The 25,948-nt window shown below is 54.0% G+C and overlaps 2 protein-coding genes across 4 annotated transcripts in view; one reads left to right on the top strand and one right to left on the bottom strand.

Moving 5' to 3' along the window:
- GNAZ (G protein subunit alpha z) overlaps positions 1 to 14,331 on the top strand; it is a 46,809-nt gene extending 32,478 nt beyond the window's left edge. For both annotated transcript variants that reach the window (XM_081122463.1, XM_081122464.1), the window contains exon 3: positions 13,167 to 14,331. In XM_081122463.1, coding sequence (XP_080978589.1) covers positions 13,167 to 13,511 — 345 coding nt within the window. In that variant the 3' untranslated portion in view covers positions 13,512 to 14,331. The remainder of the gene's footprint in view (positions 1 to 13,166) is intronic.
- The window catches only part of RSPH14 (radial spoke head 14 homolog), a 68,694-nt gene that overhangs the window by 41,639 nt on the left and 1,107 nt on the right, over positions 1 to 25,948 (bottom strand). Inside the window, exons 1-4 of one of the 2 annotated variants that reach the window (XM_081122465.1) lie at positions 24,233 to 24,256; positions 22,873 to 23,130; positions 21,704 to 21,806; positions 20,539 to 20,657 (exon numbers count right to left, since the gene is read on the bottom strand). In XM_081122465.1, the coding sequence (XP_080978591.1) occupies positions 20,539 to 20,657; positions 21,704 to 21,806; positions 22,873 to 23,071 (421 nt within the window). In that variant the 5' untranslated portion in view covers positions 23,072 to 23,130; positions 24,233 to 24,256. Of the gene's footprint in view, positions 1 to 20,538; positions 20,658 to 21,703; positions 21,807 to 22,872; positions 23,131 to 24,232; positions 24,257 to 25,948 lie in introns of those variants that run through there. The other variant, XM_081122466.1, reaches the window with a different exon arrangement.

Genomic DNA, 25,948 nt, shown 5'->3' with positions numbered 1-25,948 from the left:
ACCCCTGGATAGGCAGGTCAGCAAACCTCTCCTGGCTCCTGTGGCATCACCTGTGACCCTGGGAACCCTGCCTGATTGGGGTGGCTGGACAGGCTACGTAAGAACAGGAATGCCCTCCTGTCATTTTATTTCCCTCTCACCATAGACAACCACAAAGTCCTCTAACCATAACCCTAACACGTTGGTGTACCCTCCCCTCAAACCCTGTCCGTATGCTCCCACCCAGTGCTCTGTCCACAGACACAGCTGCTCCCAAGCTGCCTGTGCTGTGGCCACCCCAGACCACTCACAGTGCCAGCCTGTCCTCAGCTCATCATGGCTCTGTTGCCGGAGAGGCCTGCCTGCCTGTGGCTTGGCCTAGGGATCACCCTGAACTGTCCCCATGCTCTCCCCCCACACTGCCTGTCTGAGAATACATGCAGACAGCCCTGGGTATCATGTGGGTGGGGTGCAGTGAAGTGTTTGGGGACCCACGCAGGAGTCACTGACACCTGAGCTGCACCACCCAAAGGCCAAGACCACCCCTAGTGAAGACGGCCCAGGACCCAGAAATGGCCCGTCCAGCCTGTCTCACTGCCTCGCCTGAGAGGCTCGGGTGGTGTCAGCCAGGGTGAGCACTGGGAGGGCACTGTCAGCTGCTGAGAGCCTAGCCGAGTATGGGTGTGTCGACGACAGTAACATTCCCGCATGAGCCACACACTGCTTTCAGGTTTGGTCTGGTCTGGTTTTCACATTGCTGCTCACAGCTCTCTACCTGGGTTTTATAGCCCACCCATAGGCTACAGCGCAGACATGGCCTTGAGTCTGATCCTTATCACTGTCTAGAAAGTTTCATCTCAAAGTCCTCAGAGTTGGCCTGGGCCCTGGGCCCTAGGTCTAGGCAGTCCCTGTGGCTGATGGAAGCTGGGAAGGGGCTGTACATCAGCCTCTTGGCTACTATTTGTATATCTTGTGACCAGGTCATCAGCCAAGGATGGAAAAGTCATTTTCTTTCCTAGAGCAGGTGCTCTGAAACAGCAGGAAGCCCTTGTCCTGCCACTCTGATCTTGTATGAACTACTTCCAGCTCCTGTTAGCAGTCCTAGCGGCCTGCCCAGCACCTGCTAGACTGCCACATCATGGGCAGGATAAAGCCACCAGCCACAGTGATGGGCAGTGGGTTAGGAGCAGCCATTCCCAGGCTTGAGGCCCCTGTTGTGGCAGTGCCTGGGAGCCACGGAGGGTCCCAGGGGCCTACAGAATTTCCTAAATCACATCCCAGTTGTGTGGCTGCAGCAGCACATGTATGGGCATCCTTGCTGGGAGAGGTTCTGTTGCTTTGATCAGATTCTCGATGGAGCCAAGACCCTGGAAAGCTGCACTTACCCAGCACCCCCACTTCCTGCAGAGGGAGAAGCCAGAGCTATAGCAGTGATGACCCAAATACTTTTTTTAAGGATGAGTATTTCTGAAATCGATCTTGTTGGCCCCATGTCTCCAACTTCTCGTGTCCTTGCAGGAACTAGCCCCCTCCCACTGCCAGTGGTTTCACCAGCCTTAGCTCCTAGAGGTGTGGCCCAGGGCAGTGCCCAGGAGTGCAGGAGAGCGAGCCTTGCTGAGTAGTGTCAGACAAGGGTATTAGACTACTGGGCTCCAGGGAGTCCTCTGGAGCTGAAATAGGAGAGGCTCCTTGCACTCTGGTTTCCTCCCAGTGAGAGTGAGGGCCTTCAAGCCCGAGGCCAGGCCTGGTGTGTGTTGGCAGCTTCCAGTCTGCATGCACCTGCATCCTGCTGTTTGCTAATTTCCCATCAGTGACTGACAGCAGGGGCACTTGGATTAAGCCAGCAAGATTTAACATAAAAATAAATAGGAAACAGTTTGCGTTTCAGTTGAAGCAAAAATGGATTGATAAAGGCATTCTTTTCTGCAGGGTGGGAGGGGGTCAAGGTGAGAGCAGGCCACAGGTCTTCTGGCCTGCCTAGTGGCTAGGGGCCCCTTCCCTCTCTGTACCTGGGCATGAAATGGGAGAACAGGACATGGGCACTCCAGGCCCTCTGAGAGTGAATGCTCTCAGTGTTGGCCTGGGAATTTGCTGCCCAGAAGTGGGAGTCTTTGAGCGTATCTGAGTCACTCCCTCAGTTACTGGATGCCTACCATTCATGTCACACTTACCCCGGGGCTGTGGCCAATACTTATGGGAGCAGGAGTGGTCTTTTCCGGCCCTAAGATCCTGCAAGTCATTGATTCTGAGGTTCAGTGAGAACAGAAAGCAAAACAGTGATGTGTGTGTTTGGGGCGCTGGGCCTGTGCTGGGGAACAGCAGTACTGACAGGCTTGGTGGCTGCCAGTGTCCTGGTTGGCCTGCTCAGCCTCCCCAAGGGGGCAGCTTAGTCAGATAGCTGAAGTCCCCTAGCTGGGGAACAAGAAAGTGCTGTGGGTGCAGGGCCATCTCCAGCTCATTCTGGGGCCCTGGGTGGGGAATGGACATGGCTTTGGCCCCAGGGTTGTGTAGCCACCTGTGCCCATTCAGTTGCCCAGGCCCAGGCTGTTCCAGTGGCACAACTCTGGGCCCCTCCCATCCCTTGCCCAGCTCCTGAGTAGTTGGGCCAGTCCATCCACCAGACCAGCATGGGTTCAGAGCTCAGAACAGCCTTGTATGTTGGCCACAGAGTAGATGGAAGGGTGACGGCTGGACTGACCACACTTGTATTGTGGTGCCCTGGTTCTCAGGCTTGTGCCGGGTACTGTGAGCAAGGTGGTGGGACCCAGGCTGCAGTCCGTCCTCTCTAGGAGCTAATGTCTTGGTGGGAAAATAAGGACAGGGCAAAGGAAGGATGCAGAGTCCCCCACTGGGCCCTGACACACAACCTCTAAGCCCTCTAGCCCAGCAGGGATGGACCCCACCACACAGCAAGGAAACTCAGGCTCCAAGAACAAGTTGCCCTAGTGGCACAGCTGGTCTGTCACCTAAGGAGGAACCTTGGCTGTCCCCTGTGCAGGGGGCTGGGGCACCTGGGGGGTGCTGCCCTTTTTTATTCCTTAGGATCGCTCCAGCCCCCTCCACACTGTACAGTGGGGAAACAGGCACCAGCAAACAGGTTGGCCCACCGAGGGTGGGAGCAGCAGAGGCGAGGCTGCCCAAGGCTGAACTGCTGCGTGCGGCAGGAAGTACTCTCTGCTCTTTCTGGCAGGTTCGGAACACGGGTTTCAGGCCATTAGGGCCTGAGTTACAGCTTTCCGGCAGCCTGTTATCTTGTTTAAACAGCCCTTGCTGTTTGAAGTGTCAGGCCTGCTCATTGCTGTTACTACGAGGTTTGCAATTGTCACTGGATGGGAGAGTCGGGGGACAGGCAAGCGGTGACTCTGACTTCTGGACTCCTCGGAACACACTCCCGCCCCAGAGAAGCCCCATCTGTCGCTGGCCAGAGGCCTGCAGGCTCAGCACTCTAAAATGGGCTTTCCTAGGTCCCCTGGGGTGGGCAGGGGCTGGGAGAAGAGACTGGGAGGAGGAAAGCCCCTCTCTCATCCCTGGGGGACGGTCGAAGTGCCCATGAAAACCTGAGGCCCAGAGTGTCTGATGGCAGGTGTGCTCCTGGTTGCTAATCTTTCTTTGTCACTGGCTAATCTCCCTTCTAACAAGTCCTGTGGCCTCAGGGCTGTCTGTCTGCAGGTGGCAGCTGGGGGTAGAGGAAGTGGGAGCTGGTGGAATGGCACGTCCTCACCACAGGAACACACCTGGCGAGTCGGGTCCTGGGGCCTCTGTACACAGTACCCCCGGGGGTTGGCCACGAGGGGCTGAAACAGGAAAATAACACTGGAGGCTTCATGCACCAAGACCTAGGATCATGTAGTTTCTGATCATTTTAAAGCCCAAGAGCACTTGCTTATCAAGTGCCTTTTCAGTCAGTTTTGCCAGATTGATCCGCCGAATGACGGAGCTAAAGTGAGAAAGGACACAGGCCAACTGTCAGCGAAAGCCCAGGACAGTACCCAGCCCTGCTGTCCCCCATGGTCCTAGCCAAATGTTAGGCATGGGGAGCGAGAGGCTGGGGAGAGGGGGAGACCTGGGGGCCCCTCCCCACCTGCCCTGTCAGACCATCTGTGGCCCAGACCTGCCTGGGGTAGGTGCACCTGTGCTGAGGGCCGGGCCGGGGCATTCCGGCACCCACGCCGCCTCACCCCAGCCCCCGCACACATGGCGGACAAGCCGAATGCACACAGCGTGCACCATCTGGCCCTGCCTCCCATAACCCAAAGTTCGGCAGAGCGCCCTGGCTGGGTGCTGGAGAGAGCAGACCCGCGACAGACAAGCACTGCACTCACGGGCAGACCGTGAGCCGTGACTACTGGGTCCAGTGGAGCTCGAAGCTGTGCAGCAAATTAACAGGAAGGATTATAACAACCATGTCAAGTGGGGTGAGGGTCAGGGAAGGCCTCTGGGAGCCAACTCTCTGTGGGTTAGGAAGGAACAGCATGGCCCCAAGGTGGAAGGGGAGGGTGTCCATGGGAGCCAGGCAGGGGTATGGGGATCATCCACTCATGATGGAAGCCACCAGAGAGCTTTGCCTGGGGGAGTAAAGTGATCTGGTCAGCTGTGGCGAGGTGGCAGGGGAGTCACAGAGTAGAAGCAGGGAGATGGGCCCCAGCAAGAGATGAAGGTGGTGGCAGGTGGAAGGCGAGGCCTAGACAGATTTGAAGGGGCAGCCGTGTTCTCTCCGCCCCAGAAGTCAGCTCATTCATCATCACCCTTTCCCTCCATGCTGCCTGCCCTCTGGTTTGCATTGTGTAGTGTTGGACAGTTGGCACGTGTGTCCCTCCTCTGGGTGACTCAGTCATCATAAGTCAGGCTGCTCCCTGCTCTTCTCTGTCCCTCAAGGCAAGGAAGTGCTCTGCACTCAATGGGAGCTTCAGGTGTGTCTGAGAGTGACCATGAGAAAAGGTGCTGGGAGGACAGCCAAGGCGGTGGGGGCTGAGCTTGCATCTCAGCTCTGCAACCCACTAGGTGCTCAGTGGGTGGGCTCACAAGGCCTCCAGCCCTGTTGTCATTACCTGTTGACCACATTCCTATTGTGACCCATTTTACAATAGCCCAAAATAACTGTTGCCTCCTGGCCACCAGGAACTGAGGCTCTCGGGGGAAGGTCCAGTTCAAGCAGAACCAAGAGCCGCAGGGCAGCCCATCAGAGCAGTGGAGGGTCCTTGCTCAGGCCCCTACTCTGTGGGGCTGCTTCCTGCCTCCCCCACAGATGTCACCCAGGGAGCCCTAAGGCTGAAGTGAGCAAGGAGAGAAGGGGTTCAGATGAAAATGGGTAGGTGCTAAGGTGAGTGGGTGTCTGACCAAGGGTCCTGAGAGCAGAGTGGCTATAACTGGGGGAGGGGAAGGCAGGAGGGAGGAGTGTGGGACTGAGCTGCTGTCCCTGCTCATGTGTCTCCGTCTTAACACCCCAAGGGCCCAGGCTTGGGGAGTGAGTGGTTGACCCTGGGCGTGGGCAACTGTGGGGAGAGGGGCAGGCGGCAGCACTCCCCCGCTGAGCCCTATTGCCTGCTTGGCTGGTCGAAGCACCGCCCCTCTCTGTGCTGTCCCTGCAGACTGGCTCTGGGAGCAGTCAGGGGCTCATTGATTCATTAGCCTCATTAATCCAATTCTCCAGTCCAGCACTGCAGCATTCAGGTTTGCAGGAGGAAGAGGTGGGGAGTGCTAACCAGATTGGTCTGGAAGTGACCCTGGTCAGCCACCTCTGTCCCCAGACACCTCTCTGTTTCCTGAGGCCAGCAGCAGTGGGGGAAATGATAGGTCCAAGAAGGATCTGGTTGTCTGAGGCTCTCCTTGGAGAATGACAACCTGAGGGACCTAGGCAGGTGAGGTGAACCCTTTGAGTCCCAGTTTCCACATCTGTAAAATGGGGACACTGGAAGGAGCCCCACCACAGCCTCTCTCCCTGGTGTGTCTGGGGGCCCCTTTCAGCTACTTCTAAGAACAGAGCTGGGCATCTGGGTATCATGGTAGCCTCCACACAGAGGAGGAAGCGAGGCCCAGTGCTGTCATGGCCGTTGTTGAGGCTAATACTGCCACAGGGTGACATGGGTGAGACACCACCCAGTGCTCCATCAGTAACAATGCCATCTTCCTGTCTCCCGGTCTACCAGGAGGCTCCCCCCAGCCAGGAGCAAGTCACTGAAAGGGCCTTCCCACTGCCTGGCCCCACAGGGAGAGCAGGGTCCCTTCTCTACGCCCAGAGGCCAACTCCCAGAGGCCCTTCTCTACGCCCACCCCAACAAGTAAACAGTGATGGACAGCTGTGGAAGGACACCTGGCCTGGCTCAAGAATCCGCTGCTTCCTCCTGCCATCAGTCTGTGTTGGTGTGTGAGGCTCTGAGGGTGGAGGCTTCCTCCTGGTTGTCATGGAAATGGCAGCAAGTCTACTGAGTGTCTGGGTACTAAGCTCAGCAGAGGGAGGGGAGCAGCCACCCTGGGTGGCAACTGCTGTCACAGACAGCAGCTCAGCAATGGAAAGGACCTGAGGGGCCACCATGCTTCAGAACCCGGGAGCACAGAGGGCAGCTCAGAGACCTCCTCACCCTCTGTCTCCCTGTGGGTGGCTGACCACGACCACATCTGCCCTCTTGTCCACACAGGGCTATGGTGATTCCATCCAGGTGCTGGGTAAGCCAAGCACACAGGCCCTGCCCTCCAGGAAGCTCATCCAATAAGGGGACACAATTCCGTGGGGCGAGTGGGGGGTGGAGAAACATTCTAGCAGGCAACAGGAACTGGAGCTGCCTGGGGAGCCCAAGCTCCGATTCCCGGTCCCTGCAGGCGTGAGCAGAGATGACTCAGGCTCCCTCACCTACTCCCTTGCTGAGCCTCTGCGGAGAAGGAACAGCCATGCTGCCTGGCTGCATGGTTTTTGTCTGTCTGCCCATGTCTGTCTCCTATCATCAGCCTCCGTATGCATTGTAAGCTCCTTGAGGACAGGGGAGGGTGTACAATGACCTCCCCTCAGACTCAAAAGCAGAGTGGTGGCAACAGTCTCCAGGCCCCAGCCAGGCAAGAGAGGCAAGCACAGCCCAGCAGCCGAAGGAGACTCAGGAAATCTCTGGCCTTGAGGCAGGACCAGCTGCTGCCCCAACATCTGTGTGGGTTGTGGTAGGGCCCAGAGGATGGGAGGAGGCCGTCAGAAGAGGCTTCTTAGAATGGTAAGTGTTAGAAGAGGCCTCGAAGCCCAGTGCTCAGGACAGTGCGAGCATGCTGGCAGTGCTAGCCACACACACACCACCCCAAACTGCTCCAGCGTCTCCTGGGAATAGTTTGGGAGAGGAAGTGACACATCTCGGGTCACATTGCATTTGGTGGTAGAATGATGTCTGGTGCCCCAGCCAGCAGAGCACATCTATACAAACACAGGGCCGACAGGTGTCTCCATCCCACCCCACCCCACCCCAACCACATCCTGACCATCCTGGCCCCTAACAGTCCATAGCCCTGTGTGGACAAGAGGGCAGATGTGGTCGCCTGGGTGGGCTGTCTGAAATCCAAGTTCTCTTGTTTCTAACCAGAGGCCTGTGATCATGGCACTAGAGAAGCCACAGGAAATCGCTGGTGCCCAGAGCCCAGGTTCACACCCTCAGGCAGGTTTAGTCTCACCCATAACACAAAGGGACCTCTGCCCCAGGCACCTGAGGAATGATAGGCATTGCTCCTGGCATTTGCGCAGAACACCTGGCTGGCTGGGACACCAGTGCCCAAGGCTCCCCCTATACTCCATACCATAAAGGAGGACACCCAGCTGCATTTCTGGTTTCTAAGGGACCCTGCTCCCCCAGTTGCCACAGTCCCAAGCCCTGCCTGGGAGTCCCTCAGCTTCCTTGCCCCCACATATACCAGACTTTGGTGCTCGCCAGGTCATTTGCCCATTGACCCATCAGTCAGTGGCAACCTGAGACACTGGAAAGTCCAGGGTCACAGTCGGTTGAAACACCTGCATGGGGTATTTGGCCAGCGGTGCAGGGAGCACACGGTGTGCCACCAGGACAGATGACCACAACCAGCAACACGACGGCACTGGGACAGGGGATCTGGGGTCAGGGAAGGAGTTGCTGGCTATTGGAGGAAGAGATGGCCAGTAAACAGGACAGCTGTCCTGGAGCCTGGATAGGGCTGTGGTCCTGCAAGGGTGGGGACTTCAGGCTGGGCCCCAACCAGGAAGCACTGGGCAAACAAATAACAAATGTGGGGGTCGAGAGAGCTTGGTGCAGCTGGAACCTGTGCAGTCACCAGAATGGGCACCCAGCTGGAGGAGTCCAGAAAGGTCCACCAGAGCCAAATCCTAAAAGCAAGAGGGAGGATGCCTAGGCCAGACTTCCCCCGTCGGCAGGGTTCAGGATGGTCCGGGGGGTCATGAGGCTCCTCCTGTCCTCCCGGCCCACAGCATAGGGCTCTGGGCCTCACCTGCCCCTGCCAGCAATTGAGGAGGAGGGGCAGTCAGCACCACACGGGATGGACACCAGACTTGACCAGCTTGCCGCTCACTGTGTCAGCAGTGCCCCTATGCCCCTTGAGCCATATCCTGCTGGCTGACAGGATATGTGCCCCCTTAGTGCCCCCAAGCCTTTCACCACAAAGGGACACCAGAGGCTTGTCTGTCACTATAAAAGGTGCCAGTTTGATGGCCAGCCTCATATGAAACCTCCCTCTTGGCCCATCCAGCCAGGGTGCTGCCAGGCAGCCTTAATGTCCAGGTCCCGCCCTTGGCGCCCTTGGAGCCTGGCACTCCGTTGCCCTGATGGGGCCTGGTGGCTCAGCTGCAGGATGGGCAGCCACGGGGCTGGCTTCGTCCTGGTGAATGGAGCTCATTCATGTCCACAGCCCAGCCTCCCAGCTCTACTTGCACTGTGAAATGCTGAATCCAGTTCCCATGAGCACACCGTCCAGGCTTTTCTATAATGGGCAGACTTGGGCTTTCCAGTCTGTAATAGAACTGAGAACTCATCCTAGAGATGAGGAAACTGAGTCCCAGGGCCAGAAAGAGCCTCTCCCAGCCTTTGCCGTGTCCTCTCCTCCACGCCAACCAGCGTGCCCCCCCCCCCTGCAGCTCCAAGCCTCTGAGCTGGTCATTGTCCCAACACCTCTCCCTTCCCCTCCCTCTTCCTTTCAGAGCCCTTAAACCACCACCACTACCCCCCCCCAAGCCCAGTTTAAATGCCTCCTACTCCAGAAAGCCTCCCCTTTATCTCACAGTCATGTCTGACGGCTGCTGGCAGCATCTTGTGCCTGGGTGTGGGGACTAAGCTTTCCATGCATGTCACACAGCCCTCAGCCTCCATGCCACAGAGCCACCACTGCAGCTGGGCAGCCACATCCCACAGTGGCTTTGTGCTGGGGGTATAGGGAGGTAGATCTTCCCATGAGAGGCAAGAGTTGAGGGACACCCCAGTGCCAAGGCGAGGGGCTGTGAGTGGCACAGGAGAATGATCACTGGGATGACAGCGGCAGCCACAGGATGAGGCCCAGCAGTCCCAGCTTCTCACATCAGCACCTTCATTCCTTCTCACGACAGCCCTGACACTGAGTGCCACAACCACCCCAAGTTCACTGGTGAGGAAACTGGAGCCCAGAGAGAGAGCGTGTCCAAGGCGTGGCAACCACTGGTGGCGAGAGTGAACCCCGGGCCTCTGGCCCCAAACCCCGTGCTCATTACCAGGGTTATCTGCCCTTTCGTGACAGCAGGAGAGCCTGCATGGAGAATCGGGACTACCCTCACTAACCTTTGAGCCTCAGCTCACCCTAGTCCCTAGGATGTTCCAGGAGCCAGTCGGGTTAAGGCCACCACAGGTGCACGGCATCGGTGCATGGAGTGAAGGCATCTGCCAGAGTTTGGCACTGAGCAAAGATAACTCAGGCCATCTTAGGGACGGATTATCAGGAGCAGCCACGGTCTAAGCAGGCGACATCCACATACCACCCAGTGGTGCTGAGCAAATTTGGAGCTGTCGGAGCAGAAGCTAGAGGATGTTTGTGTCAGGCTGATGGAAGGGGCAGCAGGAAAAGGGGTGACACGCTACGGTCATGCCAAAGCTGCTCCTGGCTTCTGTTGCCAGAGGGGGCCAGTAGCACCTGAGGGTGACCCCTACTCTGTCTTAACTCCTTCGGGGCCCTTGGCAGCAGCTCTGACCCATGACACCAAGTGGGCAGAGTTAAAGGAGAACTGAGTGGCAGGGTGGAACCTCCCACAGGCCAGGGAGGAGATGAATGGGGCCACAGCTGGCACCCAGGCCATGCACACCCAACCGGGGGTCGGCTGTGCCAAGGAAGGCCCCAAAAGCCATACCGAGAGACTGGGACTTAATCCTGGTACAGGCAGCACAGCCAGACATGTGCCACAGAAAGTTGAGTGAGGTGCAGAGGAGAAGTCAGGGGTGCTTCCAGGAAGAAGAGGCCTTGAGCGAGGGTGAGCAGAACATGGAGGTGGGAGGAGAAGGGTAGCTGATGGCTACACTGCTGCTGCCTGGGCGGTGGGCTCTCACTCCTCCCACACACACTCGTGCATGCTTCTCGAAGTTTCCAGAATTACATCCCAAAATAGCAGGCTCTTTTTTCAGTGATTTGTGATTTGAGGTGTCAGGGTGCTGCTCTACCAACCTGGGGGCACTTGGGCTGCAGTGACGGTGACACCATGGGCACAGTGTCAAAGGACCAGAGGGCTCTGGTGAGACTGCACTGCCACAGTGACCATATGAGCGAGTGCGAGGGGCAACCGAGGGCACAGCTGCTTCCCAGCTACCTCAGGAGACACGTGCCTGAGTTGAAGAGATTTCCAAGCCAGCAACCTGAGTCTTAGATGTCCAGGCTCCAGAAAGTTGCCCAGGGTCAGAGGTTCACACTGGGCAGAGGGCTCTCAGTGCATCAGGACTCGGGAGCTGGTCATTGGGGTCTGGAGTCAGGAGCCTCGGGTGTGTGCTGAGCAAGAGGAGGACAAGTTGGCCGTGCAGACAGGAGGGGTCACCCCACTCAGGACCCGGCAGCTGAACTGCACACATACACCCTGCAGAAGACCGACCAGCCGAGCCCCGCAGGACTGGTGGCCTGCACACATGCACCACCTCAGTGTGTGGAGGAGGCCCTCCTGCCGCTCTTCCCAGACTCTGCCATCTGTCTACCCAAGCAGGGCTGGGCTGGGCACAAGAGCTACCCAACTCACCCCAAGTGACCCAGCAGGGCTCAGGGAGGCAGGCCCTGGCCCCCAATCGGATACCCATGCCAGGACCTTGACCATGTCCCCTCTGCCTGGCGCCCATTCTGGGTTTGCCCACCCACCCTTGAACCTCAGCTCCATCCCCAGCCACCGGCCTGCTGGGTCCCACCTGCTGGTGGCCACACCATCCCCCTCTCAGCCTTGGGGGAAGCCCCCTGTCAGGTTTCCGGGTGTCCATCACCTGTCATAAGAGCTGGGGCCTGTCCCTGACACTTAAGGTGTGCTCAACAAGTATTTGCTCAATGAATTAATGAATATGTGCTAATGGCTGCATCTATTATTTATCTGATGTAAAATTTGGGGTCAGAAGCACAGCCCCTGATTATGGCATCAGTCCCATGAGAAATGACAGCTCTGTTAGGCTTTACTGTGTGGCTTCCAGGAACCCATTAAAGCTAATTACACTCCAGCAGAATGTGACAATTCTAGTCCACCACTTAGCTCTCACATTTGGAAAACTGTGCAGCTCCTCCAGTCACTGCTGGGAATGGGGTTTCTGCATTCTGTTTATCTCTGCGGAAAGGTCCCCCCCCAAGGCCTGAGACTCCTCACTTTTCAGAGCTTGTTCTTCCTGAACTCTTTCTTAAAAAGGCGCAACATTGGTTTTGAAGAATGTGATCGGCCAGGCGGAACATGGGGTCTCAGGGCAGCTTCTCTCTTATCAGGGGTAATGACCGTGCCTCTGGGCATCCTCCCCCAACTCAGCCTGGTTCCTTCTCAGCACTGATGCTGTCGGACCTGTACCTCAGGTCAGGGTCTGTGGGAGAGCAGGATTTCATTGTGGATCCCCCACCCTGGGATAACCTCCCTTGGGCCCAGTAGCACCGCCTGTCCACCCCAGAAATGCAGTGAGCCTGGAGCTCCAGGACGTGGGACTTGGAGCACATTACCTGCCTCTTTAAGCCTCAGTTTCATCGTCTGTACAATGGGAATAGGAAGGTGTGAGGATCTGATAAGCGGTGCTGTGTCCACACTGCCAGCACCAGCTGTAGTTTCATTGCTACCACATCGGTGGTATAATTTGGTCAGAAAAGTTCTTAAACCAAAAGCCTCAGATCTAAACTGGTTCTAGATTTTAGACACTCAGCTTGTTCATTTTATCTTAAAACAAGAGACAGCTTCCACCAGCAGTAATTCAGCAGGAGTAGAAATTCCTTTAGCAGAGCTGTCAGTTCTGTGTGGAAACTCAGAGAGAGGAGGTAAAGAAGGGCTGGACCACTCTCTGTGGTCCCTGCACCTGAGCCACCATCCTGTGGCACACCAGGGGGTAGGGGCATGGGATCTGCCCTGGGCCATGTGTGACCTCCAGTGAGCCTGAGGCCTAGCAGCGACAGAGGAGCAGACACACACACACACACACACACCCCACTCTGAACTGGAGTCTGGTTTCAAAAGCTCAGGCCATCCCCTCACAAACTCCAGCTGAGGACTGACGATACTTAGCAGAGCAGGATCGAGGCTCAAAGGATGGGGCCCAAACCCCAGCAGGCCGCAGCTGACCGCCAGGCAGCAGGCTGGCCATGCTCACATTGAGGGAGACAGGATAGTGTCTCCCATGGGCGACCTGAGCTTGCATGTGCCAGTGGGGCAGGCTGGGCCTCAGGGTGTAAGGTTAGAGATGCCCAGTAAACCGCGCCCAGGGAGGCCAGACTGGAGCCCCAAAGCCACATGTCACCCAGAGGAGGGTCCAATAGGGAAGGAGAGCCTCTTACGAACACACGCCAGGCTCTGGGGCTTGGAGGGAGGCGCCAGCCACTTCAGGGCTCCAGAGCCTGTGGGAGATGGTGAAGACAGTTCACCTGGCAGAGGAAGGACTCCCAACAGAAGGGAGCTTTCGTGGGGGCCAGCCCTGGGCTGGGGGGCTCCTTCCCAGCAGGGCCGTGGGTCTAGGGCCTCGCTGCGCGCCCAGGTTAACGCTCGCACGTTCCCCCCGCAGAGTCGGATGGCAGAGAGCCTGCGCCTGTTCGACTCCATCTGCAACAACAACTGGTTCATCAACACCTCGCTCATTCTCTTCCTGAACAAGAAGGACCTGCTGGCGGAGAAGATCCGGCGCATCCCGCTCACCGTCTGCTTCCCCGAGTACAAGGGCCAGAACACCTACGAGGAGGCCGCCGTCTACATCCAGCGGCAGTTCGAGGACCTGAACCGCAACAAGGAGACCAAGGAGATCTACTCCCACTTCACCTGCGCCACCGACACCAGTAACATCCAGTTCGTCTTCGACGCAGTAACAGATGTCATCATACAGAACAATCTCAAGTACATAGGCCTTTGCTGAGGGGCCAGGGCCAGCCCGCTTGCCTGTGACGAAACCCCTGGGGTGTCACACCCCAACTCCACTTGTGCTAGGGAGACCCAGCCCAGGGGCAGAAAACGGGGCCTGAAGAATGTCCCCGTGCCCCTCCGCCTCCTTGGCCCCCACATTTCCACAAACATAAATATATACGGATAGATTGCTAGGTAGGTAGACACACGCACGCACGCGCACACAGTCTGGAGACGGCAAAGTTCCCAAAGCGTCGCGGTCTCTTGAAGATTTGAGGGGCTGTCACCAAGTTCCCTATGGGCCCTTCCCTCTTCCTGAGTTGGCCCCACTCTGCATGGGGGCCCCCCCGTGGGACTGCGGGGAGAGATCGCGGGGCCACCTAGACGAGGCCAGCTCTGCCCTAGAATAGGGACCTTGCCGTTGACCAGGAGGGGGGACCAGAGAAGGTCCGAGCTCCTTCGCTGCTGGACACGCGCGCTCTGGCCTACTCAGTACCACGTTCTGCGTTCTGGAACCAGGGTGCGAGGCCAGGTGACAGCACTAACCAGACCTCCAGCCACTCACAGCTCTTTTTAAACAGCTTCAAAATATGCAGCAAAAATCCACACAATGACATGAGTGGCACGATTTGTTTCCAACTAGGCCAGCTGGGTTCCAGCTTTTCTTCTACTCGTCTGATGTTTTATAAATCAAACCTGGTTTTTCTTCTCTAACATCCTTTTTTTTTGGCCAAACCTCGTGGTGTTTCGCAAAAAACAAAAAACAAAAAACCAAAAAAAAAAAAATTCAAATGCAGTTGGGTGTTCTTTTTTAAAATGCAGATTTTCAAAACCTATTTTTTTTTCAGGTGGTCCTTTTTGTGTCTGGCTTGCTGAGTGTAACAGTTGTTATCTGGACGAGTCTGTCCCTTGCTCCTGAGCAACGCTGGGGCGACGGCCGCCCTGTGGCAGCCTCGCAGGGCAGCGTTGTGCATACGCCTGTGCCGCGTCCTGTTACTGGTGCAGTTTCTGCTTCGTTTTTATTTCAGAAAATAAATGTGATGTATTTAAAGAAGGTTCTTCACCTAGGAGCGAATGAACAATAGCTAACTGTCTTGGTATTTAAAGAGTAAATTATCTGGCTTTGCAAGTAGAGGAAGGGGAGGCGAGAGACAGGGCCCTGGCCCCAAACACCCCGCGCCTGAGGCTGAGAGCAGCTGCGACCCCTGTGAAGGCTCAGCCAGTGTTGTAGCCTGAGGGAGGCCCTGCTGGGACCACCAGCTCCAGCGCGTTTTGCCCCAGGGCCCATGGTACCTGCCACCATGAAAGGACCTTGGCCAAGGATTGCGTGTAAATACGAACCCCTGCTGCCGCTGAGAGGGAAGGCACCGCCAGAGACCTTGCCAAATCTTCTCTCTTTGCCTTTGTTCGGTACCCATGTGTCCAAGGTCAGGGCCAGAACCACAGCCAAGGACTTTAAGAGACGTACAGAGGAAAGAGGATCTGGTATGGTATGAAAGTCAAAGATTGTCTACTTTAAGAAAATAAAATATCCTGAATGAGCCAAGCCTTGTCCCAGCGTGCTGTGTGTGTGCAGGGCTGAGAGGGTGGCTGGGACACCTTCCATCCTGAGGTTCCTTTCTTTCTGTACCTCCCCTCCTAATACATTTAGGTAAAATCATCTTGAAATGAACATCAAAAACAAACACCCACAAGAGAGGAAAGAACCTGCAAAAGGGGAGCTCTGCCAGGCCCATGTGTCCTGAGGGGCTGAGGTTTGGGGGTGATGATGTCTCCTGCTCCTCCCGCTGTCCCCAAGATTTTGCCCTGGCTGTACTGTCATCCAGACTCCTCATACCCATAGACACCTCTGCCAGGGTCAGAGTTGTCCCCACAGAGCAGAAGAGGTGCCGAGAGTCTAGAGGGTGCCAACAACCCCCAACAGTGTGGGGTGGCCCTGCAGGATGTGGGAAGGAGGTGTCCCCGCAGGCTCACCAATTGCTGACTGATTAGAGGCATCTCCGTGTGGTGGAAAGCACTAATCAGAAGCCAAGGGAGTTTGTTCACCCTGCACTAGGCTTCTTACAAAGTATTTAACACTCACTACTGAGGCAGGTTGTCTGCAGCAACCCATTTTATAGATGAAAGGGCCCAAGGTCAAGGTCAGGGTGTGGGGGGGCAGTGCTTCCTGAGGACTGCATCCTCCCCTGGCTCTGCCCCTGATCACTTTGTGCCTGGACGGAAGGGACAGAAGCCCATGGGGAGCACAGAGCCACCCTTTGTCACCTCCTTGAATCCAGGACCCACAGAAAGCCATGGGTGAGGGGCAGCAGACACATGCACGCACACAGGTACACACAGGCAGATACTCAGCGCTCAGTCACACACAAACCTGGCTCTCCCCGCCCACCACCCGCCACCCCTGAGCCCACGAGGGGATTCCCTTCAAGCCTTCCCACGTCACCAGCAGAAGCCCAAGGCGGCTCTTTTATAAGAAGAAACAACGTGTGACCTGTAATCATTGAGGCTTATTTTGCGCTTTTAATGCCAACTGTGAAAAGATCAGTAATCTCACTGTGAGCATCTTTAACCTAAAAATACACGGCTAGAGGGAAATGGGAGAATTCTGCCTCCTCTCCTAAAGCGTTCAAGGATGGGAGGAGGCTGCCCTGGGCCAGCCAGGTCAGTCCCTCTACCCTGAGGTGACAGGGCCAGGAGCAGCGGGAAGGGTGGGGACTGCTCTGGGCCACCTCACCAGGCAGAACTGTGCACTGCGTGAGGGGAAGAGCACACATTTTGCTTCTCTAGTGGCCACTCCACCTAGAGTTCCACTACTCACGGCTTCAGCTCCCTCTGGACACAGTCACTCAATTTCTCTCTCTAGCCCTGATGGTATTTGACTCCAGCACCTCAAAACTATCAGGATCAAACCTGTGTCCAGACATCTCCGAGTTGTGTCCTGTCCCTCCCTGGCCTTGCCCTGCTCCTTTCTAAGGCCAAGGAGCCAGTGTCCACAAGAGAGGCCTGAGCATGTCCTCATGGCTCCCTCCCCCCAGGAAGGGGCATCTGCCTCCACCCCCACGGTACCCCCAAGCCCGGGCTGCACACAAGGGTCAGGACAGAGCAGTCCTTACAACATACGGCAGTTAAAGCTGGGCCAGCGGCTCCAAGCCTGGCACGGGAACAGATGATGGGAAGGAGCCAGGCCAGACTCCCAGGTGTGCCAGTCAGGGCCCGAGATCACTGTCAGAGAGAGGGCCCAAGGGGGCCTGGGCATGGTCAGTGGGTCCAGTAGAGGGACACTTCCCGGGCACCCCAGGCTGTTTAGCTGCACCCCAAAATCCAGTTTTAGCATTAGAACTGAACACCTGGCCACAAAAGGAGACACGTTTCTTCCAGAATTGCAGGCGGTCACTCAGGGAGCCTGGACCTGCAGCCTCTGTGTGACATTTGCCTCTGCAATCCTGGTTTCTCGTCTCCTGAAACAGCACCACCCTGAAGCCCGAGATCCACAGCAGGGCCAGTCGGGCTCTGATCAGTCCTGTGGCGCCCTTTGCTGGTTACTGTGGCAAACCACACAGTAAACCAGACTCCACCCAGCACAAGGACTCAGAAAAGATCTCCATTCTCTCCCAGATACCCCAACACATTTGTCAAACAAACGAAGGGGTGAGTGAGTGAATTGCAGCAAGAAAACAACAACAAATGATCTTCAAATATTTGGCATAAGACCCACTAAGCAGCCAATAGTTGTTGAGTACCAGCCACATGCCAAGCACTCCACCCACCTGGGGTAGAAGGTGCTTTCCAGTGTGGCCATGGATAGAAAACCCATACTAAGGAGCACCAGTACGAGAGCTGGCTGAGCCTCTAGTGCAGACTGTCCCAGCCAAATCACACTGTCACCTAGGCTACCTGTTGTGCTCAGTGATGAAACTTGGGCTTCAACAGGCTTTACTACTGCCCAGAGTCACCGCTGATAAGAATGGAGGCACTGAAACAGGTGGCCTCAGCCTACCCAGAGACCCAGCAAGAACACCTCCAGGGCACTGGCCTACCCAGAAGCCACAGCACTCAGAGCACATCCCCCACCAGATGACTTCCTGGGGTGCTCACCTTACTACATGTCTCCCTCCCTCCTTCCAGCTAGAGTGTCTCAGGCCTCCCTTCTGGACATATCACAGACAATGTGCAGCACCCAGGAAATCCTGTAATAAAGGCAGAGGCTCACCACCCAGGCCCCTGATGAGGCTTGTCAGAACCATAGCCCCCCAACTCCTCACTGTATACCCACAGTGCAGAGATTCCAGAAAATTTTGCAGGGAGGAGATGCAGGGGGTGGGACCTGTCCCCCAGATTCCCATAGAGTTTTTGTAATTAAGACAGTGTTGGCCTGACAAGGGCTAGACAAGATGACCTCAAAGCAGACAAAAATCTATCCCAGGGACTGTCACAGGCCAAATGTAGCTCTTAAACCTCACCAAATTCTCTTAAACAGCAGCACCCCCCCCAAAAAACAAAACAAAACAAAACACACACACACACACACACACACACAAAGAAAACATTGATGAAACTGACTGCATTCAAATGAAAAACTACTGGACCAATGAGTAGACAAATAAACAGTGAAAAGCCACACAACCAGCCAAGGAAATGGTATTTCCAATGTGTGTAACCCACAAGGGTTGGTACCCAGAGTAAATGAAACGCTCCCTCCAATCAATAAGAAATGGAAAAAATCAGTTCCACGAATGGGCTCAGGTTCCTGGGAGGCACTGTGCAGGAGAGGAGACCAAGGGGGTGCCAGGCCGAGGAAAATGCCCCCTCCCCTGGTCACTGGAGACAACGAAGTCACACGTAGTGACGCGGCACAGCAGGCCATTGGGTTGCTGGCTAGGACGCAGCATGTGCACTGTCGGGCCACACTGAGGGCTGCGTTCTCCGTGCCCACGACGCTGTCCTCCAGCTGAGCCCCACGCTCAGCAGCAGAAACAACGGCGTGCCTGCCAGCCAGGCAGGGTGAGCACGGTGCGTGTAAGTACACATCCAAACCCCAGGACATGCCGCAGTTATAATGAAACAGAGCCCGTGACACGCCATAGGTAAATCTCAGAATTATAACATTACATTTTTTAAGGAGCGAAGAGATACAGACAGCAAGATCCATTTACATCAAGTTCGAAAACATGCAGGGAAAGATCTATATCTAATCACATCTGTGGTAAAATATAAAGACGTGTTGGGGTTATATTTCCCAAATTACTAGTGGCTCCAGGGAGGGCAGGAGAAACGGTGCTGAGTGGGGGAGGTTCACAGGGGGCTTGGGCTGCATTTTTTAACACACATATGAAATATGGTAGGATGTTAAGATTTAGGAAACTGAGTGATGGTACCTGACGTTCATTATCATCGTCTCTCTGCTTCTCTGAATGCTTTAAAGGTTCCTGCATAGCGAGCACAGGGCTCAACCCCAAGCACTGGCCCATCATAGAGACACCCCGATGTCCCAGTGCCTCTTACCATTGCCACACAGGAGACTCAGCCAAGGTCTGTTTAAGAAAGATGTCCGCAGGTCCCCATCCCCGGAGCCCCAGAGATGATTCTGCCAGCAAGGGATAAGGGTGGTCTTTTTGGAAGACCACCAGGAGGTTCTGCCTTCCAGCCCAGCACGCTCCCCAGGGCTCCACCCCGGGAGGCCTGCCCCCTGCACTGAGCCCATCGCCGGGCCCACCCCTGGCCCTGACTGTTTACGGGACCCTTCATGTGGGGCGCTGTGCTGCATGCTCGGTGAGCAGCTTCTCACTTGACCTTGCTTTAGCCACATCTGAGAGATGAGGCAATAGGCTGTCCAGGGGCACTCAGCAAACGAGGGGCAGAGCAGAGGGAACCCAGGTCTGTTTGAGTCCTGGGCCACAACACCTGTTTGTCCACCTTAGTGCATCCCCTTTAAGGCCTGATACCATGCATCTTTGACTGAGCCCCTCGTTTAAAATGCTCATTGCATCATGTGACGGAGCTAATGTCAATCGGACACAGATCTCAACCCTCAGGTGGCCATTGCCCTGGACTCTGCATCTCACTGGGGAGGCAGGTGGACATCAAGCCAGGAGACAGACTGGCCTTTGGGGCAGGCCTTTTTAATCCTTAAAAGCACACTGTGGCACGTGACAAAAGAGGACATTTATAGAGTTACAATCACCAGGAAAATACAAATTAAAACCAAAACGCAACACTACCATACACTCACCAAAATAGCTAAAATAAAAAGACAGGAAAGATGGAGTGTGGGTGAGACTCCAGAGCGCCTGGAACTCCCATCCACAACCGATGGCAGTGGAAATTGGTATAACTATTTTCTAAAACCATCTGTAGTATCTTCTAAAGCTGGACATAAACTTATCCTATGCCCGGCTAGTCTCAAAAGAAATGTATACAACATCCACCGAAAGACATTTGTAAGAATGTTTATAGCTGCTCTGTTCTTGGTAGCCATACACTAGAAACCACTAAAATGTCCATTGGCAACTTTGGATGATAAACAGCAGATATATTATTTGGTGGATAAATAAACTGTAGTATTCTCAGAAAATGTGAATATCACACTCTGTGCAAATCAGCAAAAATCAGTAATATATAACATATGTGGATCTCAGAGGCAAAGTGTTGGGTAAAAGAAGATAGAAACACAATAGTCCTGGCTAAGTGTTTCCATTTACATAAAGTTTTAAAAGAGGCATTAACTAATCTATGGTCTTATAAATCAAAGATACTCTTCACCTTTGGGCGAAGGAAGTAACTGTTAGGGGGCCTGTGGAAAGTTTCTGGAGAGCTGGGGATATTCCATATACATATTGATCTGGGTAGTGATTCTGGGCAGGTTCGCTTAGTACAATTTAATCAATGTTCATGTATGATTGGTGCCTTTTTAATATGTATGTTGTACCTTAATTAAAGCATAAATTTTTTTTAAATGTGCTCTAGACTGTGATCTGCAGCAAGGTACATGCCTGACCTGGAGAGGAGACCAAGGGGCTGCCAAGCACCCACTGTGAGCCTACCTGCAGGCAGCTGGGCCAGGTGCTTGAATGCCAAGTGCAGGTTCTCCCGGCAGGCTGTCTGGGGGTCATTCAGCAGGTGGGACAGGGCATCGATGATGTCATGCTTCAAAAAGCCTTCTCTGGGGAAGAGAAGTTGGATTTAGACACAACTCAGACCAAGCCTGGAGAGGACCCAGGGAGAACCAAGAGCCAGTTGGCCACCCTCACCCCCTCCTGGATTCTGCACCTGTGCAGCCTGCTGCAGACCGCACCCCTCTGGCTTCCTCAGAGAAGACAAAGGCCAGAAACAGACGATATTTTATGGATTCCCTCCAGGCAGTGAGAGCAGGGTGGCTTTTGCGGTGGTGGAAAGAGCCACAGCTCTGCCCCTTCCTAGCTAGGACTCACACTCAGGTTCTTTGTACCCTGGGCCTTTCCTTTTACTCCTCTGAGCCTCAGTCCTATTGTCTGTAAAATGGGGAAGAGACAGCAGAATCCGTAACTGACCTCTCCTGAATGGACAGCAGAGTGGCCCCCTCTCTCCACCCGCCCAGCACTGATGCTCCAGGGCAGTGAGCCACTTGCTGCCCCTCCCTCTTCTCCCAGCTGAGATGCCAGCTTGCCGGCAGCCAGCTGCTTGCCTTCAAATCTATGATGCCTGTTCAATCCTCGTTGTTATAATTATATAAGTTAATTAAATATTAGGCAAGCCAATTAGATGAGAGAAGAGTGTTTTTAATTTCCTTAAGAAAACCAAGTTGAATGCTTTGGGAAGACTCAAAAGTGAGTCTCTAAAGAAAAGTGAGAGGATTGTAAAAGACCCTGGAAAGTGTTTGCATACAGATTACTTCGTTAATGTCTGAGTTGTTGCTCTACTTTAAAGAAACTAAAGCTGCAAATTAGATGAAGTTACAGGTGTGGTTTAAACCAAAAAAAATGGTGGGAAACTCCAATCAGTGGGCCCATATCAAAGAAAAGGCCTGGGTGGCACACAGGGATTGGTAAATGCCTAATTTGTGTTTGGGGTCAAAATGAACTATTCAAAGGGAACGTATAATTTCTCCGATTCCTGGCTTTTTAACCATTTCTTTTGCTTAACCAACTAACTGCTAGACCCAATCTCATCTGTCCAGGGGTGGGATGTAGCTCCAAAGCCTGACATTGGTTTCCATAAATAGCAGCCCACCTGCCCACATTATGGGTCGCCATGATGTGCAGCGCTTCAGTGGTCTTGATCCGCACCATGTGGTTGCTATCCTTCAGCAAAGCTTTCAGGCTCTCCAGGCAGCCTGCGAGGCAGAAAAACCTTTGAACATTTATCAGTCTCAAAATTCAACGAACCCAGAAGTCAACAGGTGAGCCAACATCAGGCAACAGAGGTTACCAGGGGTTCTGCTGCTTTTGGGCGTGGGGGAATCACATAACTTAGGAAGTATTTCAGTCACTCCAGGGGGCTCTGTGTGCTCACACCCAGGGACTGTTTCATCAAACCCCTTCGTGGATCTCCCTGCACACTTCCCATCAGTGCCTCCTTCTCTTGCAATCCACCACGGGACTAAGAAAATGGCCTTTGCATTTGGAGAGGCCGGGTTCCAATTCCAACTCTGTCCCCAACTAGTTATGTACCCTTGAATGGGTTGGTTACACCTAGGGATGCCAGACTGAGCAAATAAAAAATCCTGATGTATTTATTTATCAGGCCACCCTAGCCTCACCCCCTTTCTCTGCACCTCAGTTTTCTTACCTGCTGGTTGATAATGCTCCCCCCCTCCCAGAGCAGGTGCTATGAGAACTAAGATAACATAAGCACTGCATGTGTTGGCCCAGAGTCAGGCTCATTAATCAGCAACCCTTATGACTGAAGCTCCACTAGGTGTTCAAGGCCACACAAGGACCACCACCACCTCTGAAATTAAATCAGCCCTTCAGCCAAGGCTGGAGGGAGAAATGGCAGTTCACTCATCCTGTGCCCAATCTGGGAAAGTTGTGGCCATGCCACTAAAATCACCTCAACTTTTATTTTGGTAATTAGGAGAGTGGGAAACAAGGGACAGAGGTCCCAGATACCATGTGCTTTCAATAGGGCATGTGCCTATCTTTTTGTGACAGCCTTGTGGATGAAACAGATAAACAGGGCAGTTTGGTAGATCTGTGGCCACCTGGTCGAGCCATAGCAGAGGGGGCTGGTTTGTGGCTCTGCGTCGGCTGCTGGGGTTGTCCTGCAACAACTGACTGACCAGCTGAGAGGGATGCTGGGAAGGGACCAGGTCACCTCAGCTCCTCCCACCTCAAGCTACTCTATGTCTGTCCATCCAGATCCCAGTCATGGTCACCTGGGCTCTGTGACACTCTCACCTATGTTGATGGCCACATAGACATGCTCGGGGTCGTGCATGAGATCACACAGAGCCATGAGGGCTTTCTGCCTCGTCAGCAGGTCCTCCGACTGCAGTTCCTCATTCAGCTTGGGCAGGGCCCGAAAGCCATAGGCAATGGCAGCCTGGGCGGGGTTGATGTCGGGAGGCAGGTACAAAGAGATCCAGGTATGGGCCATCTTTCCACACCAGCAGAGGGTGACTCTGTAGCTTTCAAAACGAAGCTCTGCAGAAACCACTGATTAAAAGAACCCAAAAAGTTGTCATTGTTACTACTGGGATTTAGAAGCTACTTCTCATTGGATCCTCAAAACTGTAAGCACAGCTGGGTGGATATTTTTACAACCATTTTACAGATGAGCAAACTGAGGCAGTGAAGGGATCTGCTCACGGTCACAGTGAAAGTAAGTAGCAGCCCAAACTGCAAACTCCAGAGTTCTCCCATGCTTAAGAACAGAAGAAAGCAGCCACACTTTACTAATCTGATCACTAATTTAGTACCTATCTTGTGCCAGCAATAGCTAGTATCTAAATCAACTACCGCAGAAGAAGGGGACGTGTATTATCCTCATTCTACAAAAGGAAGACGTTAAGGTTTAGAGATAAGGAGCTTGCTGGAGGAAACAGAACCGGTAAGACTAGGAGCCAACGTTCAAATCAGGGTCCAACTCATTAACCCATCAGGGACCCATATTCAGATGCTTCTGACACATCCACAAAAGAGTTCAGAAGGAATTACTTTAAAAAGGTTAAAAGGTGAATTATTTTTATTACACACACACACACACACTTTGAGCTACTGTAGGCAGTGTGGCTTAGTACTAAGAACGGGCTCCAGACCCGGGTCACGGGTGGCCCTTGACAATTTCTTCCTCTATCTGTGTCTTTCAGCAGCTGCAAAAGCGACTTGATAATTGCAAGTCTCGCTCCCAGAGTTGGCGTATGACCCCATCCTCATGAGCCTGGCACACCACGGCTCCAGATATGTCGGCCGTGGTCATGTTGCGGCAGTGGTTGTTGCTGTCAGTGTTTAGTGGCAGTGACGGGCCCCAGCCCTGTAGGATTCTGCTCCAGTTAAAGAAGGAAGCCGAACTCTGGTCTTGGGCACCAGGTGTCAGGGAGAGGCCGACGGCCCGGCTGGGAGGGACGCGGCCATTTCCTGTTTGGGCTCCCCCTGCAGGGAACGGTGGGCCCTGGGGACAGGGGCCTGCCCTCCTCTAAGGGGCATGGGCTGCGGATGAAAGAGCCTTGGGGTGTGAGGACGAAGGACCCATGCGAGCGGGACTGCGTGGGTCTGGGGGCCCCCTGTCTTGGGCCCCTGTCTGGTGCCGCCGGCTCACCTGCCTCAGCTCGCGCGGTCCCTGTGGCGCAAGCCCGTTGCCAGGCGACCCGGTTGCCGGGCGACGCACGCGGCGTCCTCAGCGCCGCGCTCTGCACACTTGGCGCCCACTGCGCAGGCGCGAACAGCCCTGAGCTGGGACCTGCTGTAAAGCGGGGAGGATGGTGTTTTACAGGGTTACTGTGGGGAGCAAAGGCGGCTCAGCTTCGTTTATGGCACTGAAGGGAAGGGAAATGAACGTGTACGGCCTTCTCTGTACTGAACACTTTGCGTGCCTTTAATCCCCAAAGTAACCCCCTGAGGTGCTAACATTATCCATTTTACAGGCAGGAATCTCAGAGGTTAGTAGCTTGGGGAAATCTCACACAGGCCCCATCCCAAGACTGCCTAGCCCTGCTCATGCTCCTTGCTCTGCAGGCTGATCGCCTGGTAATGACACAGATCGGCCGCTGCAGTGGACTAATCTTTTTAATTGTGTGACCCTTAGTCTCCTTGTGTGTGAAATGGGGAGCTGAGTGAAATAGATTCTCAAAGCTGGGAACCCTGGGCCTCTCAGAATCTGGGTATGCAGTCTTTTTTTTAAAAAAAAATTGCCCTTCAGTTTTATCATTTTTCAATCTCCTTTTTATCTTTTTAAATATACATATAACATTATACGTAGCACGTATGTTAATTTGTGAAACATAGAAATCTGATAACCACCTGTGAATACACCACGAAAACATTATCAATGCCTGTGTCCCCTTCCCTTTTCCCGTGTCCCATCCTCCTCTCCAAAGGTAACTGCTGTCTCATTTTTGTGATTATACAATCTTTACAAGCGCCTCTGGAGGCCATCTAGCCCCACATGGCTCACTCTCTAAACAGAAACTAGCTTACAGGAGCTCAGTGGCTTGGGTCAGCTTTTAAACAGCCATTAATTACAGGAATTAATTTTGTTGTGTGAGCTCTAGTAGACAGGCATATGGCATTCAGGCGCCATTAGATTCAGAACAATGCAGATTAAGGTCCCTAAGTGGTAGGCATGTCGATCACTTGCCACTGCAGGGTGCTAGACTCTAATCAAATGCCAATACTACAGCAAGAGCTCTTATGCCATGATTACAAAGAGGAGGAGGTGTCTGCAGGAAAGAGTCGAAGGAAGGAAGCACACTAAAGTACATTAGAGCTGACCTGGAAGGGCCAGAGATGTGGGATGTTATTTATTCTGTGTTTCGATGTATTTCTTTTCATTTGACTTATTTCTTTAATAGGCAATATATACACATCAAGGAAAATCCAAAAAGTATGAAAGAAAATGTCTCCCTTGATCCCCAGCCAATAGGTTGTCTACATCTGTGGCAACCACGGGTATCTTTCCAGATGTAAACTAAACTTACACAAGTAAATATGATTTATTTACTTTTTAATATTGTGGCAGCATAGTTCAAACACTCTTTCCCACCTTCTACTTCTTCCTCTTTTTAAATCCTCACCCAAAGACATGCTTATTGATTTTGGGGAAGGGGTGTAGGAGAGAGAGACACAGAGAGAGAGAGAAACATTGATCAGTTGCCTTCCCATATGCTCCCCATCCAGGGATCAAACCTGCAACCTACATATGTGCCCTGATTGGGAATGGAACCTGAAACCTTTCAGTGTATCAGACGATGTTCCAACCAACTAAGCCACACTGGCTGGGGCTCCACCTTCTCTTTTTTAGTTTAATATTTGTTCA

This window comes from Miniopterus schreibersii (assembly GCF_964146895.1).
Source record: "Miniopterus schreibersii genome assembly, chromosome: 20".
Classification (NCBI taxonomy): domain Eukaryota; kingdom Metazoa; phylum Chordata; class Mammalia; order Chiroptera; family Miniopteridae; genus Miniopterus; species Miniopterus schreibersii.
This window is presented reverse-complemented; position numbering and strand designations above follow the sequence as displayed.